Source organism: Euprymna scolopes, chromosome 20, assembly GCF_053919585.1.
Source record: "Euprymna scolopes isolate OS-2025 chromosome 20, ASM5391958v1, whole genome shotgun sequence".
In the NCBI taxonomy this organism is placed as follows: Eukaryota; Metazoa; Mollusca; class Cephalopoda; order Sepiida; family Sepiolidae; genus Euprymna; species Euprymna scolopes.
Window position 1 is genome coordinate 77,267,114 of NC_136501.1, and position 27,238 is coordinate 77,294,351.

At 31.8% G+C, this 27,238-nt stretch overlaps 1 protein-coding gene across 3 annotated transcripts in view; it reads left to right on the forward strand.

Annotated features, from left to right (window-relative positions):
- Positions 1–27,238, forward strand: part of LOC145241470 (uncharacterized) — a 353,227-nt gene that overhangs the window by 156,821 nt on the left and 169,168 nt on the right. For all 3 annotated transcript variants that reach the window (XM_080104454.1, XM_080104452.1, XM_080104455.1), the window contains 2 exons: positions 3,262–3,310; positions 20,656–20,712. In XM_080104454.1, coding sequence (XP_079960580.1) covers positions 3,262–3,310; positions 20,656–20,712 — 106 coding nt within the window. The remainder of the gene's footprint in view (positions 1–3,261; positions 3,311–20,655; positions 20,713–27,238) is intronic.

Consider the following 27,238-nt stretch of genomic DNA (forward strand, 5'->3'; position numbering starts at 1 on the left):
CTCTTACAACGATTTTTAACATCTATAAATTTTTGCCTATTTGTATTTGACTTATGACGTATGAACCAGCAGAATGGGTGCTGTCTTTGTGCAATGGCAGCTCAAAGAATGTTCATTGCTTTAGTTACAGAGAACTAAAGACATTCAACCGTACATGTCTTATCAAAATCAACTTTCTACAGAGAATGGAGTTTTACTCATAAATGACAGGATTACAATCCCTGAATCAATGCGACTTTAAGTATTGGAAAAAATACATTATGGTCACCAAGGAAGCTATAAATGCAAGCTCAGAGTAAAAACTGGTGTTCTCTGAAATGACATAAATAACAATATTGACAAAGTAATACAGCAATACACTATATGTCAAGAACACCAGAAATCTTAAATTGCCGAATCCTTCATACTGCATGAGATCCCAGTACGACCATGCCAGGTGTTAGCCACTGATATCTTCAATTTGAACAGGCACAACTACCTCCTCATTGTGGATTACTGTGCAAAATACCTCTTTATTCACAAACTAAAGGAATTCTCCAGCAAGGAAGTTATCAGCCTGACTAAGCAAATCTTTGCTGAGCAAGGAATCATAAAAAGGCTTATCAGTGATAATAAGTCACATCTCAGCTCTCAGCGTTTCAGAGAATTTGCCGAAGAATGGGATTTTGAGCACATCACCTCTTTTCCCAGATTTCCCCAATTTAGCGGTGGCAGAACAACAGTGCATACAGAGCATCAAGGCAGCTATGAAGAAGGCTATGAAGAAGGCTATGAAGAAGGTGTGGGAACATGCCAACCGGATGCTAACGTCTCCAGCATAAAAGACAAAATAAAAAATCTTCGTTTGCACATGGCTCCACGCATCGCTTCCGTTTGGAAAAAGAAAAATAAGAAACCATAAAAAGAATTATGAACCAATGGCAGAGCTCCCCGCCGAAAATAAAGGCCTAAATTATCACAGCCGCTGGGAGCCGGTTTACGACTATAAAAGGAGGGGACCAGAAAGAAAAAGAAGGAGAGATTCGCCTAGCTGCGTCAGTGAACGCACGGACAGTCTTCCACCCGACCTAAAGAAATGAAGAAAAAAAAGAAAAGAAAAGGAGATTCGCCCAGCTGCGTCAGTGAACGCACAGACATTCTTCCACCCGACCTAAAGAGATGAAGAAGAAGAAGAAGAAGAAGAAGAAGAAGAAGAAGAAATAAGGCACCAGTGAACTGAAGCCAACTCCGCTCTCACGTTATGAGCCGAGACGCCTTCAACTCTAACAATGCCTATCTTACACAAACCAAAGAAGAAAAAGAAGAAAAACACAGGAGGCAAAAACGCCGCGCCGCTAGGTTGATAAATGTAGTCGTCGCTCTCCAGTTAAAAGCCTGACACATATCACCGAAGTAGCACGACCAGCCGCTCACTTCCCACCCCCGTCGTCTGAAAAGATAAGTACGCTTTGTTTAATTATACTACCCTACTCAAGTTCATTCCGTATCAATGCATACACGCGCTGGACTACTATTCTCAATTTTCCTACAACAATTATTTCTCTTCCCACGCGCGAACAAACAATAGTGACCCGAACTTGAGATATAAACACATTTCCTTTTCTTGCTACAACACCAGTCCTGCAACGAACATTGGCCACATACGCGCGGACATATTGTAACTAAAACGTTCATTTCTTTCAATAGCAAATAAACCACGTTTATCTTATCCATTAACTGAGCCTTTGTTTCCTTCAATTCCTCATTCGTTTCATTATTGTCTTGTAACGGTATTGGGGTATTTATATATCCTAGTCCCCTACAAAGGCTATGAAGAAGGCTATAATAGGCAACCAAGACACAGACATGAGTCTACTACTACTATCTACCCCAATGGATCATATCATTCCATCTTCAGAACTACTGTTCAATTGTAAGCTGGTTAGCAATCTTCCTACTAAATGCCTCAACAACAATACCTGGAAAGAAGAAATTCAGGATTGCCTACTCCAGAGACAGTTGTTACAAAAAAGGCAGCATGCAAAGGACCTCACATAAATACATGACAACTGGTATGAGTACAAGACCAGAATACAAGAAAGTGAACTCTAGAAGTTGTCAGACAATTCTGCACTGAAGCACGATCCTACATTGTTGAAACTACAACAAGACAGGTTCTTCACGGAAATCCCAAACATCTAAAGAAAGATGTCAGCATTGCAAATAAGACATATACATTTCTACATAAAACATCCCTACATCACAATAAGCTAAACATACACCCTACTGAAACATCCAACAATCACACCAGCATCAACACCCCATCCGAAGTAGCCCACAAAGCTTCAAATAAAAATCAATCCAGCAACCAGAACAACTATTAGATAGGGTTGTGTCATAAGACCTTCTCCAAAATATGAAAAGTTATATATGATAACTTTCATTAGTGAAGTATACGCAAACAAGTCATCTAGTGACAAAAGGATGTCATGACAGGAGTTACTTGCCCTTGAATAAAGCCGCTTCGGGGTTCACATGTGTTTTTAGGATTCATTCCTTGTAAGCTACACATGTCCTTGTGTTGTCGCTCATTACTTTACTAACAGTCAACACATGAATACATGTTAATATTTAGTTGTTTATAAAAATAAATGTTAATATTTAGTTGTTTATAAAAATAAATGTTAATATTTAGTTGTTTATAAAAATACATGCTAATATTTATTATCGAAAATTTGATACTCCTTCATTTTTGCTTGTTAACTTACTCATGTTAAGAACGGCTTCCAATTCATGAAATTTACTTTGTATTTTTTATCACTTCAAAATTGGATATTAAAATAAGAGTAGTCAGATTTTTTATTGTTCAAATCAGATTAAACATGAATTATTCGTTTATTTTATTGCGGACTATTATCCTCACCTTTTTAGTTGTTGTTTCACGACGTTTCGGCCAACTATTCCTCTGACCTTCGTCAGGTGGTAACCGTGATGGGATAGGAACTCCGAATCTCCTCACTGCATCCTCAACAATTACTGCCTTCCAGAGGAATAGTTGGTCAAAACGTCATGAAACAACAACTAAAAAGATGAGGCTAATAGTCCGCAATAAAATAAATGAATAAATAAAACTCATCTCAATAATGAATTCCAATTAAATAATATATTAATTATTCGGTTTATAATTTTGCACTAAACTCACACGTTTGTAAATCAATTCCAGTAAAATAACATTTCAACTGAGAAACCATTTTTTCATTTTTATTTTTTCTTATTCTGCAGAAACGGTGTCCTCCAGCACGAATTAGACATGCAAAAACGTACAGCTTCGGTATGTTTTTGTTTATTTGATCCAACATTGAATCCAATTAGTAATTTATTTGGAATGTCATATTCCAGTAAGAGTAATTTATTTGGAATGTCATATTCCAGTAAGAGTTTTTTTTTTATTTCCATAGTTATTTGTTTATATATTTGTGATATTAATTTAATATTTTTTTATCTTTTATTTGTTTGTTATGTAGTTACTGAAGTATTATTATTTAATATTTTTATGTTTTATTTATTTGATATTAGCAGGACCCATTAATTGGTATTGCCCGGTGGAAGCATGCGCCTAACCTCGTAAAAAATTAAAGTACAGTTGTTGTTGTTGTTGTTGTCGTTGTTGTTGTTGTTGTTGTTGTTATTGTCGTTGTTGTTATTGTTGCCCAACCCTCAACCTTCTCATGTTACGAACGGCTTTCGGAATAGACACTCCAATCAATCTCATGTTAAGTATTCCTTATGTTTAGAACGGCTTTAGGAATGGTCACACATAATATTCCCATGTTAAGAACGGCTTTCAGAATAGCCACCCTATTTTATGAGTGGGGAGGTTGTCAAAGGATTTGCCCCAAATTTAACTTTGATATTCGTTGACAGCATACCCACCTGCACAGACTATAACCCCCCACCAAAAAAAATTAAAGGAGAATGGTATGTCAGCAATAGAAAAGAGGGAGTAATATGGTGCGATGGCATTGAGTGTCATATTGGATATAGGATGTGTGACTGTGGAAGAGCAGCATGGCTAAGGAAGAAAAACGGTTACTCCCATATAAATGTTGCTGAACTGGATGTCACTATGAAAACGATCGATCTGGCCGTTACGTAATTGAGATCAAGACTCATTCAGCAACAGTAGCATCGTGGATCAGATCTGCAGTGACTGGTGATAGGAGAATTAAGACGAAATGTTGATCAAGCGAAGACTTGGGGCGCTTGATTAAGGCGTTCCATTTAAAGGTGGATGTCATGCTGGTCCCATCAGAAAAGAATAATATGCACCACTTTGATCGGGAGTGGACATTGTTCCTGGCAAGGGAAGTTAACCCAAAAATTATGAAGGCAGAAGTTAAGGGTGTAGTAGAAAATTGCAGGGAATGCCAGTCAATTAACCCCACCCCACAGACATGAGGCAGAAGAACTACATGTGGTGGAGGACTGGAAACGGTTGGCCATTGATATCACGCACTGTTAAGTGTTCAGACATTATGTCGAACAAAGATGGCGGTGAAGATTCAGTGCAGTCTCGATCTTGAGTGTTAAGTAATTTCCAGTAACAAAGCCGGCAGCAAATAATCAAATGCAGGTTCGTGACATAAACAACGGTGAACTGATTGAATCCAAAATTCGATAATTTTTATAGTAACTTTGGAAGCTTTTCATTGGTTGGTTATTATAACTTGTGATTATATAAACGATGGTCGAAATCATTGGTGTCATACCCCCATTAGGAGTCAAAAACATTTAACACCACAAACTGTATCTATCTGTGAACCAGGGAGATTTGCTATCTGGAGAGGGATTAAGTCGGAAAGTGGGAGATTAGAAAAGTTGTTGAGGAAGTATTTTTGGAGAGAGGTCCAGTTGCAGAGTTGTTGATGGACAATGGTCCTGCTTTTCAGTCGGAAGTTTTCAAGAAGGTGTGTGACAAGTGGGGTGTTTAGCAATTTTTTACAGCAGCATATTGACCAAGTGGCAATGGAATAGTAGAAAACCATCATCATACTATCACGGCTGTTGCAGAGAAAAACTACATCTCACCCATGGAGACAGTATTCTGGTACAGCATGGCAAAAATGAAACAGCAATACCTCATAGGGTCATCTTTACTTATGAGTGGTTGCATCCTTACAACAAAACTGCAGGAGTTGAGGGTGAAGAAGCTACCATCGAAGTGGGTGAGAAGGTGTGGGTGAAGCCTCCCAATGCGCTGTGTACTATTCACTGGGGAAAGGGTAGTAGTAACGGGGATTCAGTCAAAGAATAATGTGATTGTAGATGGCGTTCCCCGACATATCTTAGATCTGCATCGTGTTTCCCTGCCAGTGGACAATAATGGTTGTGAGGAGGAGAAGGTCGAGATCTGTCAGGAAGCAAATGATGTGCCCAAACTCGACGTGGACTCACACTGTGTTTCCTTACAGTCGGATTGAAATGACTGTAACGAAGCTGAGAATGTCATCACCCAAGAAGTCGTCCAAAAGCCTCAGCCTGAGAGGAGGAGGCCTGCTTGGATGAAGGACTACAAAGTGTTTTAGTGATCTCAGAGAACAGGGGGTGGGGGCGTGGGTTGTATCTGCAAACAAAATGAAGGGCTTAACTGTGTTGATCTATATGACAGAAGAGAGACAAAATGGCCGACTAATTTATGCACTTGGAGTGCATGATGGGAAAGACAGTTTGTTTGTTTTTTTTAAGTAGGACATAAAAAAGAGTGAACAGGTCATTAAGGCAGATTCGAGAAATGAAAAAGCTGTGCGCTTGTGTTGGGTGAACGCTTTAAACTAGCCTACTGCTCCATAGAGCACGATTTATAAACTATAGTTTGTGTTATTCTATGTATGAATTTTGGATTCAATCAGTTCACCGTTGTTTTTGTTTTCCTTTTTATGAACTATATTTTACGTTATTCCATTTATGAACTATTGTTTCAGTCATTCCATTAATTAACTATAGTGTCGGTTATTCTATTTACTAACTATAGTTTGTGTTATTCCATTAATAAAATATAATTTGTGTTATTCCATTTTCGTTTGTGTTATTCTATTTCTGAACTGTATCTTTCATTTATTAACAATAATTGATTTTATTCCATTTATGAACTATGGTTTATGAACTGTAGTTATTCCGTTTATGTGAATTACAGTTTGTGTTACTCTATTTCTGTGAATTATAGTTCTGATTATTCCATTTCAAAACTACAGATTCGGTTATTCCAATTATGAACTATAGTTTGTGTTATTCTATTTATGAACTATAGTTTTTATTATTTCAGTTATCAACTATATGAACTATAGTTTGTGTTATGCTATTTATGAATTGGCATTTGTTTTAATCCAATTATTAACTATAGTTTATGTTCTTCTAATTATATACTATAGTTTCAGGTGTACCACTTATGAACTGAAGTATGTGTCATTCAATTTATTTACTATAGTTTCAATTATTCAATTTATGAAATATAGATTGTGTTAATCTATTTTTAACTATAGTTTATGTTATTCCAATTATGAACTATAGTTTGTGTTGTTCCATTTAAAAACCATTATTTCTATTATTTCTTAATGAATAAGAATGTTTGTTATTCCATTTTTAACTATGTTTTCGCTTAATCCATTTTTGAACTATAGTTAGTTGTTTTTCGATTTATGAACTATAGTTTGTGTTATTACATTTACGAACTATAGTTTCTGTAATTCCATTAGTAGACTATAATTGGTGTTATTTCATTTACGAACTATAGTTAATATTAATCAATTTATGAACGATAGTTTAGGTTATCCAATTTCTAAATTTAGTTGCTGTTATTCCATTTATGCATTATCGTTTTGGTTATTCAAGTTATAACCAATACTTTCTTTTATTCCCTAAAAATATAAGTTTCGGTTATACAATTAATGAACAATAGTTTGTGTCAATCCATTTGTAAACAATAGTTTTATTTCTTTTTATGAAATACTTTGTGTTATTCTATTTATGATCTGTAGATTGTGTTATTAAAATTATTAGCTTTTTTATAAATTATAGTTTGTGTTTGTGTCATTATAGTTATGAATCATAGTTTGTGTTATAAAAATTCTGAACCATAGTTTGTTTTATTCCATTTAAATACTATAGTTTTTGTTATTCTATTTATGAACCATAGTTTGCGTTACTGAATTTATTAACTATCGTTTGCGTTATTCAATTTATTAGTATTATAGTTTGGGTCATTCTCTGTGTTAACTATAGTTTGTGTTATTCTATTTGTGAAAAATAGTTTGTGTTATTCAATTTGTGAACTACAGTATATTTATTTTTTTGCATTAAGTATAGCTTGTATTATTTTATTATGGACCATAGATTGTGTTATTCCATTTATGAAATATAGTTTATAGTATTCCATGTATGCACTATAGTTTAAGTCATTCTATTTATTAACTATAGTTTGTGTTATTCCATTTCTTAACTATAGTTAGTGTTATTGCATTCATTAACTATAGTTTGTGTTATTTCATTTATTAACTATAGTTTGTGTTATTCCATTTCTTAACTATAGTTTGTGTTATTCCATTTCTTAACTATAGTTTGTGTTATTCCATTTCTTAACTATAGTTTGTGTTATTCCATTTCTTAACTATAGTTTTTGTTATTACATTTATTAATCATAGTTTGTGTTATTTCATTTATTAACTATAGTTAGTGTTATTTCATTTATTAACAATAGTTTGTGTCATTCCATTTAGTAACTTTAGTTTGTGTTATTCCATTTATTAATTATAGTTTGTGTTATTCCATTTATGAAATATGAATTGTGTAATTCAGTCTATTAACTGAATTATTGTTTGTATTACTGTTATTATTAACTGAATTATTATTTGTATTATTCAATTTATAAAATATAGCTTCTGCTATTTCATTTTTTTCTATAGTTTTTGTTATTCAATTTATTAACTATAGTTTGTGTTATTCCATTTATTAACTATAGTTTGTGTTATTCAATTTATTAACTATAGTTTGTGTTATTCCATTTATTAACTATAGTTTTTGTTATTCAATTTATTAACTATAGTTTTTGTTATTCAATTTATTAACTATAGTTTGTGTTATTCCATTTATTAACTATAGTTTGTTTCATTTCATTTATTAACTATAGTTTGTGTTATTCCATTTATTAACTATAGTTTGCGTTATTCCATTTATTAACTATAGTTTGTGTTATTCCATTTATTAACTATAGTTTGTGTTATTCCATTTATTAACTATAGTTTGCGTTATTCCATTTATAAACCATTGTTTGTGTTATTCAGTTTATTAACTATAGTTTGTGTTATTCCATTTATTAACTATAGTTTTTGTTATTTCATTTATTAACCATAGTTTGTGTTATTCCATTTATTAACTATATTTTATGTTATTCCATTTATTAACTATAGTTTGTGTTATTCCATTTATTAACTATAGTTTGTGTTATTCCATTTATTAACTATAGTTTGTGTTATTCCATTTATTAACTATAGTTTGTGTTATTCCATTTATTAACTATAGTTTGTGTTATTTCATTTATTTACTATAGTTTTTGTTATTTCATTTATTAACCATAGTTTGTGTTATTCCATTTATTAACTATAGTTTGTGTTATTCCATTTATTAACTATAGTTTTTGTTATTTCATTTATTAACCATAGTTTGTGTTATTCCATTTATTAACTATAGTTTGTGTTATTCCATTTATTAACTATAGTTTGTGTTATTTCATTTATTAACCATAGTTTGTGTTATTCCATTTATTAACTATAGTTTGTGTTATTCCATTTATTAACTATAGTTTTTGTTATTTCATTTATTAACCATAGTTTGTGTTATTCCATTTATTAACTATAGTTTGTGTTATTCCATTTATTAACTATAGTTTTTGTTATTTCATTTATTAACCATAGTTTGTGTTATTCCATTTATTAACTATAGTTTGTGTTATTCCATTTATTAACTATAGTTTTTGTTATTTCATTTATTAACCATAGTTTGTGTTATTCCATTTATTAACTATAGTTTGTGTTATTCCATTTATTAACTATAGTTTGTGTTATTTCATTTATTAACTATAGTTTGTGTCATTTCATTTATTAACTATAGTTTGTGTCATTTCATTTATTAACTATAGTTTGCGTTATTCCATTTATAAACCATAGTTTGTGTTATTCAGTTTATTAACTATAGTTTGTGTCATTCCATTTATTAACTATAGTTTGTGTTATTATTACGGAGTGTTAAATTCCAATTGTGTGCACTTTGTTTTAGTCCATATAACGATTTATATAATTTCCACATCCAATTTTTATTTTTCATTTTAAATTCCTCTGGAGGGTAAATGTAGATTTCACAGTCAATCGGGGCATTTAAATAAGCATTTTTTACATCCATTTGATGTATTTTTAAATCGTATTGCGTGGCAAGTTGTAATAAAATTCTAATTGTCGTTTAATTTGTCGTTGGTGAAAATGTTGCACAATATTCCACTCCAGGAATTTGTGAGAAACCTTTCGCTACAAATCTTGCTTTAAAAGTTTCACTGCCAGAAGCTGTGAGTTTTTTTGGAAAAAGCCCAGCGTGAAAAAATTATATTTTTATCTGTTGGTTTTGCCACTATTTCGTATGTGTTATTTTCAGATAAAGCTTTCAATTCGGATACCATAGCTTGTTCCCATTCTTGGTGGTTTTGTGAATTAATCGCCTCATTATAACTTTCCGGTGCGCTGTTCAACGAATAACAGTACTCCACGGCGAAATTTTGTATCTTTTCAATTTGTAAGAAGTCTGGCCTTTTTCGCTCCCTTATTGGGTATCGACGTGTCTGGTTACTGTTTTCGTCAGAAGTACTGTAATTGTCGCCGTTATTAATATTTTCATTGTGATCAATTAAGATGCTAGGCAATATTTCACGTTTTTCATTCATTGGATCACCATTTTTTAAATTTAATGTATCATTGAATTTTATACATCTAACCCTTTTTATGGCATTTTTAGCTGCAAAGTAGATTAAGTATGCCGGACTATATTTATCGTAACCTACGAAAGTACCTTTTTCGCTTTTAGTATTTAGTTTACTAGTGTTTTCTATAAATGCAAAACAATCAGAACCAAATAGATGCATTCTATTCATTTTAGGTTTTATACCGCAAAATGCTTCATACAGCGTTTTTCCTAGCCTCTTATTGAATGATCTATTTCTGATATATGCTGCTGCCATTAACGCGTATGTCCATAAACTTTGCGCTAATTTCGATTCGATAAGTTGGCATCTTGTCATCTCAAAAAGGGTTCGCCATGCCTTTTCAGCTGTGCCATTTTGGAAGGGGGAATATGGCACCGATTTCTCGTGTTTAATACGGTGGTTAATTAATAGAAGCTCAAAGTCTTTACCAGTAAATTCAGTCCCATTGTCTGAGCGAATACATTTAACTGAACCGTACGGGGCAACATCAGCTAAATATTTCTTAGTAGCGAGGATAGTGTCGGATTTGTTTTTTAGAAAGTAAACCATAATTAAACCGGAAAAATCATCAATAAAGTTCAAAACGTATCTTAGATTATTTCCCCCCATCGGGCTGATCTGACCTGCTAAGTCATAATGCACAAGTGAGAGAATTTTCGTAGCTTTTTTGTCTGGTGTTCGGCTTATATCTTTTGTCATTTTCCCCTGTGCATACACATCACAATTTGGGAGATCGTCCGAAGGTATTATTTTCATGCCTTCGGCTACATTTGGTAATTTTTTAATATCAGCTCTATTGCAGTGTCCTAGAATTTTATGCCAGGTTTCCAAGTCGTGACAGGCAGTTTTTGACGGAACCATACTTTTTAAATAGTATAGTCGGCCATTTTCTTTAATGTCAAATACAGTTCCATTGGGGTATGTCAATTTCGATGTATTTTGGCCAAAGTGTATATTCGCGCCTTGTTTAATTGCAGCCTGCACGGAAAAATATCTTGCTTAAATGTAGGTATGAACAGAACATTCTTTAGAATACAGTTACAGATTTCGCCTTTATTATTTTTTAGGTATATTTCAGCATCGCCTCTTTTCAAGACTATATCATTTATTTGACTATCGTCGGCAAGTTCGACAAAATGACTTTGAGGATTAAAGTTTGAATCAAAATTAATAAAATCAGATTCCTTGGTGATAACGTGCGCTGTAGCACCACGGTCTACAAGGAGGTTTTTACCGTTTGAGGTATTGTCAAAGTTACATGTGAATAGAAATGTATGTTTTTCCTCAAAGTTCTCAACATTTTTTACGGAGTCCATTTTAGAGCTTTTATATCGACATTGGAAACTTTTGTGGTTGGGTCGTCCACAATTATAGCAGATAATTTTATTCTTTTTCTTGGGAAAATTACTTTTGAAGAATACGTTGCGGCGAGTTGCGTAAATTCGTGGTGTCTGCTTTCGAGAAGCATTTTTGAACTTCATAATATTGCTGGAGTTATTATTGTCCACGTGCATACGATTAGTCTCTTCGTAACTGCGCAATGCCACTTTAAATTCGCTGAAATTTAGTGGTTTGTCTTTCTGAGTTATGACAGTTGTAAATGGTTTAAAATCGGCTGGACGTCCCTTGAGGGTCATTGATATCAACAAGCTATCCCTTATTATTTCACTTAAGAGTTTTAAGGCATTGGCGGTTGTTTCTGCCCTTATGACGTAATCGGTGATCGTTTCATCCTCGTTACGTTTCAAAGAGGTTAATTCTGTATATAGGGATATTATTTTCGGTTTCCCTTTTGATAAATAATGTTCTCGTAATATGTTCAATGCTTTCCTCCCATCGTCCAATGCGTCTCTTATAATCAGAGACAGACGTCTATCGTCTAAATATTGAATCAGTTCTACAAAAACAGTCGCGTTTTTTTTTTTCGATAAATTCGGGGTCGTTTGGATTCTCTGTTGTAGATTGTATGACTTTTTGTAGTTTTCGAATCCTTAGATATCCCAGAATTTTTACCTGCCACAATTCGAATTTAGATTCCGATCCGTCAAAGAAAAGACGGTGGCTGGGTGCATAACATGTTAAGTTTTGAGACATTTGTGTTGAACAAAGATGGCGGCTTAGTTCAGATCAATAACCAAGATGATGGCGTAGTTCAGATCAGTAACCAAGATGGCGGCGTAGTTCAGATCAGTAACCAAGATGGCGGCGAAGAATTAAATGCGGTCCGTGACGTAGCAAATGGCGAACTGACTGAATCCAAAATTCGACGATTTTTTATAATAATTTTGCGACGTTTTGATTGGTTATTTAGCACAGCCGTTGGTTATAAAAATGATTGGCGAATCCATTCGTCTAATACCCCATCAGAAGTCAAAAACTTTTTACAATTCCATTACTAACTATAGTTTTAGTTATTTAATTTATAAACTATAGTTTTAGTTATTCAATTTATAAACTATAGTTTGTGTTATTCCATTTATAAACTATAGTTTGTGTTATTCCATTTATTAACTATAGTTTGTTTTATTTTATTATTAACTATAGTTTGTGTTATTTTATTTATTAACTATAGTTTGTATTATTTAATTTATTAACTATAGTTCGTGTTATTTTATTTATTAACTATAGTGTGTGTTATTCCATTTATTAACTATAGTTTGTGTTATTTCATTTATTAACTATAGTTTGTGTTATTTCATTTATTAACTATAGATCTTGTTATTTCATTTATTAACTATAGTTTGTGTTATTTCATTTATTAACTATAGTTTGTGTTATTCCATTTATTAACTATAGATCTTGTCATTTCATTTATTAACTATAGTTTGTGTTATTTCATTTATAAACTATAGTTTGTATTATTTCATTAATAAACTATAGTTTGTATTATTCCATTTATTAACTATAGTTTTTGTCATTCCATTTATAAAATATAGTTTGTGCTATTCCATTAATTAACTATAGTTTGTGTTATTTCATTTATTAACTATAGTTTGTGTTATTTCATTTATCAACTATAGTTTTTGTTATTTAATGTATTAACTATAGTTTTAGTTATTCAATTTATAAACTATAGTTTTTGTCATTCAATATATAAACTATAGTTTGTGTTATTCCATTTATTAACTATAGTTTGTGTTATTCCATTTATTAACTATAGTTTGTGTAATTTAATTAATTAACTATGGTTTGTGCTATTTCATTTATTAACTATAGTTCACGGTATTTAATTTATTAACTATAGTTTGTGTTATTCCATTTATTAACTATAGTTTGTGTCATTCCATTTATTAACTATAGTTTGTGTTATTTCATTTATTAACTATAGTTTGTGTTATTTCATTTATACTATAGTTTGTGTTATTTCATTTATTAACTATAGTTTGTTATTTCATTTATTAACTATAGTTTGATATTTCATTATTAACTATAGTTTTTGTTATTTCATTTATTAACTATAGTTTGTGTTTTAATTTTTATTTTATTTCGGACTATTAGTCTCATCTTATCTTTTTATTGGTGCACAACGTTTCGGCCAACTTCCTCTGGCCTTCGTCAGGTGGTAACCGCGACGGATAGGAACTTCGAATCTCCTAACTGCATTCTCAGCCATCACTGCCATCCGTAGTTGTTGTCGTCTCACCACATTTTTGACCAATTACCTCTGGCACGCTTTGGGTGGGATTGAAACCGCTATCTTCAGACAATGCTCATCTGGAACCGTAGAGATTCAACGTCTCTATCAACTGCGCCACGGGCCCCGAAGGGCGATCAAGGTTGGATTGTTTGGTCTTATAAATCCACATTTATTTATTATCTGATCTTCCATAGTCGGGTCCGTACCGATTGGTATATATATATTATTCCTTAATTGGAATTTTTTTATTTTTTTATTGTTTTTATTTTATTTTATTTTTTTTTTTTTTAGATGCTCATCTCAAAAATAAAAAAAAAAATTAAAAAAATAAAAAATTTCAATTAAGGAATAATATATATATAGTTTGTGTTATTTCATTTATTAACTATAGTGTTTGTTATTTCATTTATTAACTATAGTTTTTGTTATTTCATTTATTAACTATAGTTTGTGTTATTTCATTTATTAACTATAGTTTGTTATTTCATTTATAAACTATAGTTTGTGTTATTTCTTTTATTAACTATAGTTAGTTATTTCATTTATTAACTATAGTTTGTGTTATTTCATTTATTAACTATATTTTGTGTTATTTCATTTATTAACTATAGTTTGTGTTATTTCATTTATTAACTATAGTTTGTGTTATTTCTTTTATTAACTATAGTTTGTTATTTCATTTATTAACTATATTTTGTGTTATTCCATTTATTAACTATATTTTGTGTTATTTCATTTATTAACTATAGTTTGTGTTATTCCATTTATTAACTATATTTTGTGTTATTTCATTTATTAACTATAGTTTGTGTCATTCCATTTATTAACTATAGTTTGTGTTATTTCATTTATTAACTATATTTTGTGTTATTCCATTTATTAACTATAGTTTGTGTTATTTCATTTATTTACTATATTTTGTGTTATTCCATTTATTAACTATAGTTTGTGTTATTTCATTTATTAACTATAGTTTGTGTTATTCCATTTATTAACTATATTTTGTGTTATTCAATTTATTAACTATAGTTTGTGTTATTTCATTTATTAACTATAGTTTGTGTTATTTCATTTATTAACTATAGTTTGTGTCATTTCATTTATTAACTATATTTTGTGTCATTTCATTTATTAACTATAGTTTATGTTATTTCATTTATTAAGTATAGTTTTTTTAATTCCATTTATTAAGTATAGTTTGTGTTATTTCATTTACTAACTATATTTTGTGTCATTTCATTTATTAACTGTATTTTGTGTCATTTCATTTACTAACTATATTTTGTGTTATTTCATTTATTTACTATAGTTTGTGTTATTTCAATAATTAACTATAGTTTGTGTTATTCCATTTATTAACTATAGTTTGTATTATTTTATTTATTTACAATAGTTAGTGTTATTTCATTTATTAACTATAGTTTGTGTTATACCATTTATTAACTATAGTTTGTGTTATTTCATTTATTACCTACAGTTTGTGTTATTTCATTTATTAACTATAGTTTGTGTTATTCCATTTATTAACTACAGTTGGTGTCATTTCATTTATTAACTATAGTTTGTGTGTTTTATTTAGTAACTATAGTTTGTGTTATTCCATTTATTTACTATATTTTGTGTTATTCCATTTATTAACTATAGTTTTTGTTATTTCATTTATGAAATATTGTTTGAATTATTTCATTTATTAGCTATAGTTTGTATTATTCTATTTATTAACTATATTTTGTGTTATTTCATTTATTAACTATATTTTGTGTTATTTCATTCATTAACAATAGTTTGTGTGATTTCATTTATGAAATATAGTTTGTATTATTTCATTTATTAAGTATAGTTTGTGTTATTCCATTTATTAACTATATTTTGTGTTATTTCATTTATTAACTATAGTTTGTGTTATTCCATTTATTAACTATATTTTGTGTTATTTCATTTATTAACTATATGTTGTGTTATTTCATTTATTAACTATATTTTGTGTTATTTCATTTATGAAATATAGTTTGTATTATTTCATTTATTAAGTATAGTTTGTATTATTCCATTTATTAACTATATTTTGTGTTATTCCATTTATTAACTATATTTTGTGTTATTCCATTTATTAACTATATTTTGTGTTATTTCATTTATTAACTATATTTTGTGTTATTTCATTTATTAACTATAGTTTATGTTATTTCATTTATTAACTATATTTTGTGTTATTCCATTTATTAACTATATTTTGTGTTATTCCATTTATTAACCATAGTTTTTGTTATTTCATTTATTAACTATATTTTGTGTTATTCCATTTATTAACTATATTTTGTGTTATTTCATTTATTAACTATATTTTGTATTATTTCATTTATTAACTATATTTTGTATTATTTCATTTATTAACTATATTTTGTATTATTCCATTTATTAACTATATTTTGTGTTATTTCATTTATTAACTATATTTTGTGTTATTTCATTTATTAACTATATTTTGTATTATTCCATTTATTAACTATATTTTGTATTATTTCATTTATTAACTATATTTTGTATTATTTCATTTATTAACTATATTTTGTATTATTTCATTTATTAACTATATTTTGTGTTATTTCATTTATTAACTATAGTTTGTATTATTCCATTTATTAACTATATTTTGTGTTATTCCATTTATTAACTATATTTTGTGTTATTTCATTTATTAACTATGGTTTGTGTTATTTCATTAATGAAATATAGTTTGTATTATATCATTTATTAACTATAGTGTGTGTTTTTCCATTTATGAAATATATTTTGTGTTGTTCTCTTCATGAACACATGTCCTCCATGTCCTCTATAAATGAAAATAGCTTATGTTTGAAACAGAATGGAAAATATCAGCACAGATTACAAATGTAATTTCATTGATTTTTTGCTATTACTTATGCGTGTAGCATATCCTCTGTCGACCAAGGCAAGGGTTGTCACGGTGTGATAATATATAGAAGTGAAAGCTGATGGTAGAGGGCTTGGAAAGGAATTAAATGGAATGATACACTTGATGTGTCGTGTGAGTTTTAAAGACAATTTAGATTTGATCAGCGCAGAGGAAAAAATCTGGTCAGTATAGGGCGATATGTGTAAAATAGGTGACTTTGATGAGAAGGCAATGTTGAAAGAATGGTGGTTGGATATTAGATGCAGAACAGTCGAGATAGTAGGATCAGTTACCAGGAAAATATCAGAGAAAATAATAAGGTTGGATTTAGGGGAAAATAAGGAAAAATGAAAGATTTTTGATGTAGGAGGCAACTCGAGAATAAGGGTTAATCAATGGCACCATATCGTTGTAATCGTTCCTAGTGTAAATGTGGTAAATTGGATTACTTACGGAAATGTGGTAAATCGGATTACTTACGGAAATGTGGTAAATTGGATTACTTACGGAGACGGCTCATAAAGAACTTGTTTATGTTGGGCTTGAAGACGAACAAATTATAGTCAGCTGGAAAGCAGGCAAACGGAACAGAGTTCCACAAGCATGCAGTTCTAAAAAAGAAACTTTGTTCATGGAATCTATGTTTAGGTTTTGGCACAAATAAATAGTGGAAGAAATTATTAATAATGGTTTCAGCTAGATGGATGCTTTTTGTGAAAGTTTGGCAATGGGGAACCATAGATTAGAGCTCAGACGAGCACTTGCCATGAAAATAAAGATAAAGCAGAGACAAGCTCACAACGTCTCTTCTGTGCGAAAGAGGTTGTAGGGAAGGGAAAAGAGTATCCTCCACTAGGCTACAAATTATATTTTTAATTCGGTCAAGGCAGGATAAGCTGCTTCTTGCAGCTTCTGCCCAGATGTAGCAACAGTACTCCATTCTTGAATGTACCTGGCTCTTATTTAGGTAGAGAATTGCAAAAGCAGTGAGATATCTACTGGAGCGGTAGAAGGATCCCACTATTTTTCCAGCGACCTTGGCAACAGATTTGATACATTATTTCAGATCAAGAGTAAAGGCCAGATCCAGAAGCTTGTCAAAACATGGAGTCTTCCCAAGGCGAGAGCCATTCATTACATTTGATTCCAGACTGAGATCAGAGCGTTGATGATGGAAAGATAGAAACTCGATTTTACATGCATTAAAATTAACCAGCCATCTCTTTCCCCATTGTACTAGGTCATTCACAGCCTTCGATGTGTTGCCATAGTGTGGTCATCATAAATGTCTATGAATGATCTAAAGATGTGATTTCGGACATCATTGAAGAGAGTTGGGCCCAGGATGGAGCTATACCTACAAGTAACCATTCTGTCATGTCTGATGCTATAGAGGACACATTCTTCTTAAACATAGAATGCAGAGGTAGATCTGATATAAATGTATGGAGCTTATCAATATACTGTACAGTGGATAAATACGTCTGATGATTCAAGTGGTTGGAAAATCCCAGTGGAGACAGAACGGAAGATGAACATAGCTCAGGGCAAATTGTGAGAAAAGGGTCTAGGAGACTAGCATACTGACCATCAGTGTCGGACACATGAGTGGATTAATGAACAATCTGAGTTGGGTCATAAGTAATGGATAAATCATGAAAAAACTTCCCCTCACCATCTGTCTTGTTTGAGCGAGCAAACCATTCCACATTGTGAGCATTGAAGTCTTCACAGACGTGAATGTTAGCCAAAGGATGAGCAGATAGGATTTGGTCAATTTTCTCAGATATATATATGCTCTTAAAGATAGTAACTCTGCTGTTGTGTGGGTGATAGAGGGCAAATATAAATGCAGTGGTGTGAGCAAGTGCAACCTGGAAGCATATATAAAGTAATTAAGGGTCTTCTCTGGAGATGTCACTACCACATGGAAAGCCATCTTTAATGCAGGCGCATATTCCATATCCATGGCGATCTTGGGGGTCAGATTTTGATGTTGTTAGAGTATCCTTTAATTGCGAACTCATCTAGGGGAATATTCAGTCCGATGCCAGTTTCGCTTGGGAATAATAGGTCTGATTTAGTTTCCTGTAATTGAGTTTCAACCTCTATAAGATTGGAACATAGACTCCTGATGTTCAAGGAGACATTGTAGTGGGGTTCTACATTGGAAGTTGAAGTTCTGGGTTTTATCGTGTGTTTTTTCTGAAGACTTTTCATGATGGAGTTTTGGGATTTGTGGAATAGGTCGACAGACTTGGTTAGAGCAGGGCAAAGAGGGAAATTAAGGGAGAAAAAGAAACAAACAAATATTTTTTGTTGTCCTGATTGTCATATGAGGTCATCTTTTCCTCTTAAAATATGAAGAAATTACAATTGCTTACACAAAATAACATAATTAACTAAATACAATACAAAAATAAATATTAATAATAGATAAATTAAAATATTATTTTTTATTAGTTCCAGAAGGTTCCAAAAAACTAAGTGTTCTGTATTATTGATTCTGGTAATTACTCCAGCAATTACTATAAATAGAAGACTATTCGTTTGTAAAAACCAGTTATTGATTCGTACACTAAATGAAAGGTACGCAAACTTGGGGGCGACCTTCTAGCTAAAATCAATCAACTCCGGCCACTAACGAGAACTGAAATAAACCTTGGTCGTAAATAAGCATATTGGACATCAAGCTAAATAAAACGACTCTTCAAACAAACCACAACGGACAACATCTTGGCAAATATAGAATTTCCTGAATTTTGATATTAACCAGAGTAAATATATCTGTGAATGTTATTTAAATATTTTTAATTTGTGGTAATTTTTTTTATCTCCCCTAAATCATTTTGTTTACTGTAAAATCGTTTTCGCTACTTTTACTTACTTATTTACAATAAATTTAACTCCATTCTCTGTTTTCTTGTCACTCTTATTTTATTAATAATATATATGTTGCAGTGATTACCTCTAGATACATAAAAACGTAACAATGAAAAGGTAAAGCCGTAAGAATTACCCACTAATATGGCATTGAGAAGCCCCGACAGAAACTACTGCATGGTCCAGAATCCATTCACCAAATGGCAATACAGCAGCCTCAGTACTTTGAACCTACTGATAGGAGAACTTCCTTAGTGATTAATCCAAGGTTCGGGTCCCTGACTATCAGGTGGATAATGTCAGCTCAGTTAAAACGTTTACCTCCAGCACTCTTATTAGTGACATGGTTACAAGGATAGACATAGAAACAGAAAATTTACGATATCTCAGGCTCACGCAAAAATACTGCCGACCTAGAATACAGCTTTTTCTTTTCCCTTTATTAGAAAAATCACTAGTTCCAAACGAGGACTGAGAGACAAATTAGGAGAAGTGAGAGTTATGGAAGCTGCCGAGAGCGCATCCACAATGCATTGTCTACTCTCCATTAAAAACAAAATAATAATAATAATAATAATAATAATAATAATAATAATAATAATAATAATAATAATAGTATATAAGTTCGACATGTTATGAGGAAAGTATGATGATAGGGTCTCCTTCTACATAACTGAAATAAAGAAAGAACTCAGCAAAGTTTATATATGTAATTTTTACAGCAAGTCAGCTGTTTTCCTGGAGTCATTTCTGATTTGATTTAAATGGAATTTGTCTACCACATTTGCACACATATTCGAGGCAGCATTTTATTAGCATGACTATTTGAAAAATCTCCTAAAGAATAACGTAGACAGTTTTTTTTGTTTTTATTTTGTTTTTATTTTGTTTTTGCAAAAGAACGCATGAACGGACATTCGATTCAAAATTGGAGAATGCGTTTATTTTGAGGAAAATAGCAAGTGAATCACAAACCGGAAATTGATAACAACAAATTCTAATAATAGATTTGTTAAAGATAGGCTAGTTTGAAAGTCATTTTCTAAAAGTCATCTAACACGTGTTACAATGTAAAAAGAACATTCGATTGATGATGATGATGTTGATGACGATGACGATGATGATGATGATGATGATGATGATCCAAAACAAAATGATTCATATTGTAAAGTCAATTCGGCATGAAAACAGAGCACTTTTTTTTTTTACTTTTTTTAGAACTTGAATCAATGCATCTGTTCTTTAGAGCAAAGAATTATGGATTTAGAAATAAAGGTAATTTCTTTTTCTGTTATCATTTTTCACACACTTTTTAATTGTGTTTTTACACATTTTTATTGTATTCTTACACATTTTTGTATTTTTCACGTTTTTTGTGTATTTTTACATAATTTTATTGTGTTTTTACACATTTTTAAATTGTATTTTTACACATTTTTTAACTGTATTTTTACACATTTTTTAATTGTATTTTTACACATTTTTATTGTAGTTTTACGCATTTTTTTTTACACATTTTTAATTATTTTCACACATCTGTTTAGTATTTTCACATATATTTCATACTTTCCTTAGTATTTTCACCGATATTTTCAATATTTTACGTATATCTCAAGTTAGAAAGTTTTAAAAAGAAAATTATCATAGCAAAAGAAGGAAAATAAGAAAGAAAACGTCTCATGGAAATAGTGAAGGGTTTCTTTCTCAGTTTCGTTTAAACAATGAGATTTGTTATTTGGTTTCTTTCTAAACATTTGAAATGAATTCTTTTGGCAGTTCACTCACTTTTGAGTAATGGAACAACTACACATTGATTTTAATTATGAATGGAAAATCTCTTTTCAAACATAACGGCTCATTGAACAGCTGCTTAGTCCTAGTATTTGTAGAATACAGAACAATAAATGGATTCAATTATTTTCATGACACAACACTAGTCTGTCGGCAGCTACATTTTCAAGGTAGTAACTAATCACGCTTGTCAGTGGAGTGTTTACTTACAGTACTGGTGTGGTCCGGAAGATTCATTAAGGAAAACACAGACACAGAGTTAGAAAAGGTAATTTGTATTGAAATAAAACAGAATATAGATATAGCAACATACACCCAAGATGGCACTCTACAAGAGTCAGTACCTTTCGATCTATTTATACAGTTCGGAAGAGTTCATCTCCTGTGCATGGGTGAGCCCCTACTACAAGTACCTAACATTACCAAACAGTAACCTATCTAAGTATTAACTATGATAAATGTTGCTTAATTAGTATTTCGATGTGATTTGACCATAAGACATTATTATTACTTATATATATTCATGTTAAGCATGTGAAATCGCCATAGGGGCATCTGACATTTTTATTTATCCAGAATAGTTAACCAGTTGCAACAGAAAATGGAAACATTAAAAATACGACAAAAATGACATTTCTGAATTTTGGAGATGAGGATCGGTTATAATTCGTATTATTTGGATTCATCGAAGCACTGTTCTCACCTTGAGTGTCATTTTCACAACGTTTCGATCGATGTAACCTCCGACCTTCTCAAGGTGTATCTTGTCGAACTTGGGAAGAAGAACCGCGGAGAGTAAGGTGACTCAAAAAAGCAGTGCATATGCTGGGAAACAATCAATTACTAAGTAGACCTAGTAATGCGAGATGGAGACCATTAAGTATAAATAAGAGATAATAAATACAGCAATAAATAAAACAATAATATATATATATATATATATATATATATATATATATATATATATATATATATATATATATATATATAGGGGAAGGTGGGGTAAGTTGAGCCAATTTTCCATTTTGGCTGTTCAGAACCCAAACGACTAATTATTTTGCAAAGATGAGTGTATTATTTTCAATTCTTTTATTTGGGAACATTGTGAAACAAGTTGCAGTCTTCTGCTAGTACACCTAAACCGACCATGAGCTTTACAAAAATGCATATCAAATGGCTCAAGTTGCCCTGACCATGGGGCAAGTTGATCCAACCTCTGGGGTAAGTTGTGCCACGCAAAAATGTGTTGCAAATGAAGAAAGAACAAGCCCCAAATTGTTGCTGTGGTTATAAAACAAATTATAATCATGAAGTAGAAATGTTAATTACAGCGAATGAACCAGCACAAAATTTGAAACATGTATCTGAAAGTAAGTTAATGAAGTTGCCACTGTGACAAGTCGCAGCTAAACACGAGCTGGCCAGAACAACGGACAGAACTGCCAACACTATTTGGCTGTGGCAGCTTGTAAACAACATCTTCTGCATTGAAACCCGCTTCGTCCTTTGGGTTTGGAACAAACACAGGCTTGTCTGTTCCTACCTTCCCAGCAACTTTTTGAAGGAAAACACCTTCAAACTCAAAGTCCTCCCCGTTGAGAGTGTCAACCCAAGCAATGTAGTTCACAGTTTGTGATTTACCAGCACATTTGACAACCACAAAGTCACCTTCGATTATTGGGCTATCCAAATCAATATCACCATCACTATCTGATGATACATTATCAAATTCAAAATCTGAATCATCAGTGTCACTTGAACATGGGGTTTTAGATCTCGGGGGGACATGATTTTTTCCCACCAGCATTGAACAAACACTGCTTTGTTTTTGTTAATAGGCTCCTCTTTCTATTTTCAGAAAGGGCTATCAGCTCCTGTCGTTCAGAGGTGTCAGTCAAAATCTTTGAGCTGTCCTTTTTGCGACCACCTCTTCTTGTCTTTCTTGGTGCTGCTTTCGAAAATGGCTGAATTGCAGATGGTGAAATGTATGAACGATGCATGACATCATGTGAACTAGATGAAACACAAGACCCTGATGCGGATGGTTGCATAAGATCATCTGCTTGCTGTTTTTGTGGCTGGGCATCATCACTGGACACAGGCAAGACTGCTTCAGGAACCTCACCTGATGATCCTGCATCTTCCACAGTAGAATTTGCTTCAAGGCTTTCTGCAGCCACATTTTGCTCACGGTCAGTTGGAAGAGAAGGGGAAAAGTCAATTTCACTAAAGATGTCCCGGTTAAATGAATGAATGCCCGAGGCTTGGAATCCAGCAGCAATGTTCAATGGTGTCATGGCAATCATCTGGGCTTGGTTCACTAGAGCTGGGATTTCATATATTGTTACTGTTTTTCCTGGATTGGATCGTAGCATCGCTCTGTTGTACGCTGTTTTGAAGGGTTCATACTCTGACCAGTCGAGCGACTGGAGACGATGGGAAGTGTGTGGTGGAATGGTCAGTAAAACAACGCCATGAGATCTTGCTGTGTTCACAACATTCACAGAAATGTGTGTGTCATGATTGTTGAATATTAAGAGGATTTTCTTTTCTGGTGAGCACCTGGTGTGCTTGATAATGTGATCTAAATATTTCACAAACACCTCTTCATTCATCCAAACACTTCGTGTTGCCCTCCCTATGCACTGTGTTGGTCCACCTCTGATGAAGTGATCTCTGTTGTGGACTCCGAGAAAGATGAACAGAGGAGACACGACTGATCCAATTGCACTCAAAGTGTACACCACCGTTACCAGTTCCCCATGTTCAGCCGAGGGGATTGAACCAACTTGTTTCTTTCCTTTTTTCTGTGATAACGGCTCCAGGGTTTTGAACGGTGGTGCACCCAGTCTCATCAGCGTTGTAAATGTTACTTGGCGAAAACTTGTACTTGTCCATGACTCAAGTTGTTGAAAAATTTATCAACAACTGGGCGGTTAAAGGCTGTGGCATGCCCAAAAGATGTTGCTTCTGTTACTCTAATTGCCATTGCAGGCTTTTTCTCACGATCCCAACTTGGTGGCACATTGAGACAGGTTTTTTAGCAAACTCATATGTCAGTGTGCGACATCTTCTCAATGACAAACCATGAAACATGTTTGCCAATTGTTTCACGTGGTCAGTCAAATCCCTTTCCATTTCAGGACTAAAAACAAATTGCCGTAAGGAAACAGGTGTGTAAGCAGTCCCTGCTGGTTGACTGCCTTGTTTGTCCATGTACGGCTTGAGTGTCATTCGATCAATGTTAAAGTCCTTTGCAGTACTCCTCACACTCTGCCCTCCATTAACAGCAGCAGCAGCCCGTTCCATAATATCTGTAGGAGTTTATCCACAATTTGTCTTTTGCCTCAAAGTTGTGCATGTCTGATGGGCTTTTTTCTCTGAAACACACAAAAAAGAAAAATGAAGTTAACACAATAAATCCGATAATTCTCATTTTAATTATCAAATATAATAATGATAATAATAATAATGTTAAAAATAATAATAATAGTATTAATAATAATAATCATAGCCATAGCCATAGATCTAATTCTTATACAAGTAAAGCATATAACTTACACAACATGCATTTTGATTATATTATTATTATTATTTTGAATTCACTCTATGACATATATTATTATTATTATTATTATTATTATTATTATTATTATTATTATTATTATTATTATTATTATTATTTTGAATTCACTCTATAACATATATTATTATTATTATTATTATTATTATTATTATTTTGAATTCACTCTATAACATATATTATTATTATTATTATTATTATTATCATTATTATTATTATTATTATTATTATTTTGAATTCACTCTATAACATATATTATTATTATTATTATTATTATTATTATTATTATTATTTTGAATTCACTCTATAACAGCCCTACTGATGTGGTTGCACATTCATCTGCGTCTTGAAAACGTGTAAAAAGACATATGGGGCAAGTTGAGCCAGTAGCACAACTTACCACATAAGCATTGGCTCAACTTACCCCAGTCTGACCTCATTGACTTGTCTGTTTAAATGCATGCATCCCATGTGTGGTGAATGTAAAATGTAAAAAGCTTTTATAGGTATGAAGGCAAGTAATTGAACAAACAGCTACCACATATTATATTTAATCAAACTATTACTACACACAAGAAACATGCACTCACCTCTGAAACGCTTTATGTTACTTTTTTGGCACGAAATCTGATTTTCATTTACTGCATCAACCTCTGATCTTGGTTCAGCAAAACAAAATGGTGGAGGTTAAAGTCACGTGATCAGTTGTTTATAGATTGCATACAAACTTGGATCGGCTTAGTCAATTGTGGTTGAAAGGGGGTGGTTCAACTAACCCCTATGCTCAACTTACCCCGCCTTCCCCTATATATATATATATATATATATATATATATATATATATATATATAGTAATTTATAAAATATATATGGCAATTAAGCTACACTGAATATTCGGCGTTTCATTCATTCTAGGATTCGTCAGGCTTATGCGCGAATTCTGTGGTTGTTTCTCGTTTTTATATGGTCCTCTTCTGTTGGGGATTTTAGTTAGCCAATCAGCTTTCTAGTATCCACCGCGCCCCTTCCTATCAGCCAATGGGCATGCATTTTATCGAACAAAGGATCTGTTTTAGAATTAGGTTAGTGGTTTAAGGCAGCCATTTTCCTTTCTTTCTATATAAATACACACATGTGTACATACACATAAAAAACACCGTATAAAAATAACACTAGCGAATAAATACTGGGAACTCAAAGAAAGCGGACATTTGCCGGTAGTCGAATGGAAAATAATAAGACAAGCTACCACGTGCAGGCATTTAGACGACCCATGTAAATTAGGCCTTCATGAAAAATTTGCTATCCTGTACTTTAAACAACTCCAAAATCTATTAAACTGTAGAAGAGAAATAGCAAATAACTGTATTCACAAAATAAAACTTACTCTAGGATAGCGATACAAAATAGCTTTAAAACTAACAAAAACAATAGAAAATAAACAAATAAATAAATTTAAATAAACGTGAATATACATAAACGATCACACATATATGTATGTATGTATGTATGTATGTATGTATGTATGTATGTATGTATGTATATATATGTATATATGTACATATATGCATGTACACATGTGTGTATTTATATATAAAAGAAAAAAAAAGAAAGGAAAATATTCAGTGTAGCTTAATCGCCATATATATGTTATAAATTACTAACTAGCTCTACCTAGTATTAAGCACTTTTGAAGTAAATACTTAAAGTTTACGGATAAATCTATATTTTCGTATATTAATTTTATGTGAGTAAATGAAGTAGTTATATATATATATATATATATATATATATATATAAGAATAGATAGAGAAGATAGAAGACAGATAAGATAGATAGATAGATAGATAGAAGATAGAAGAAATAGATAGATAGAAGAAGATAGAAGAAGATAGAAGATGAATAGAAAAGATAGATAGATAGAAGAATAGAAGATAGAAGAAGATAGATAGAAGATAGAAGAAGATAGATAGAAGATAGAAGAAGATAGATAGAAGATAGATAGAAGATAGATAGATAGATAGATAGAGAAGATAGAAGATAGAAGAAGATAGAAGAAGATAGATAGATAGATAGAAAGATAGAAGATAGAATAGAGAAGATAGAAGATAGAATAGAGAAGATAGAAGATAGAATAGAAGAAGAATAGAAAGAAGAAGATAGAAGATAGATAGACAGAAGTAGATAGAAGTAAACATCGACGTCAATAGATTATGATTATGATTGGCGTCGATATTTACGTTATGTTTTTACACTTTGAAACCCTGATTCTTAAACGCTCGTTTAACTTTTTTTTCTCTGTTTGTTCACTTTGCATTGTTTTCAGTTTTTCAATTGTTGCTGATGAATTTACGCTGACTCTTTCCAACCTCTTATGGTTGATTCGGCGTAATGAAACCAATGGTACGACCTTGAAATATGTATATA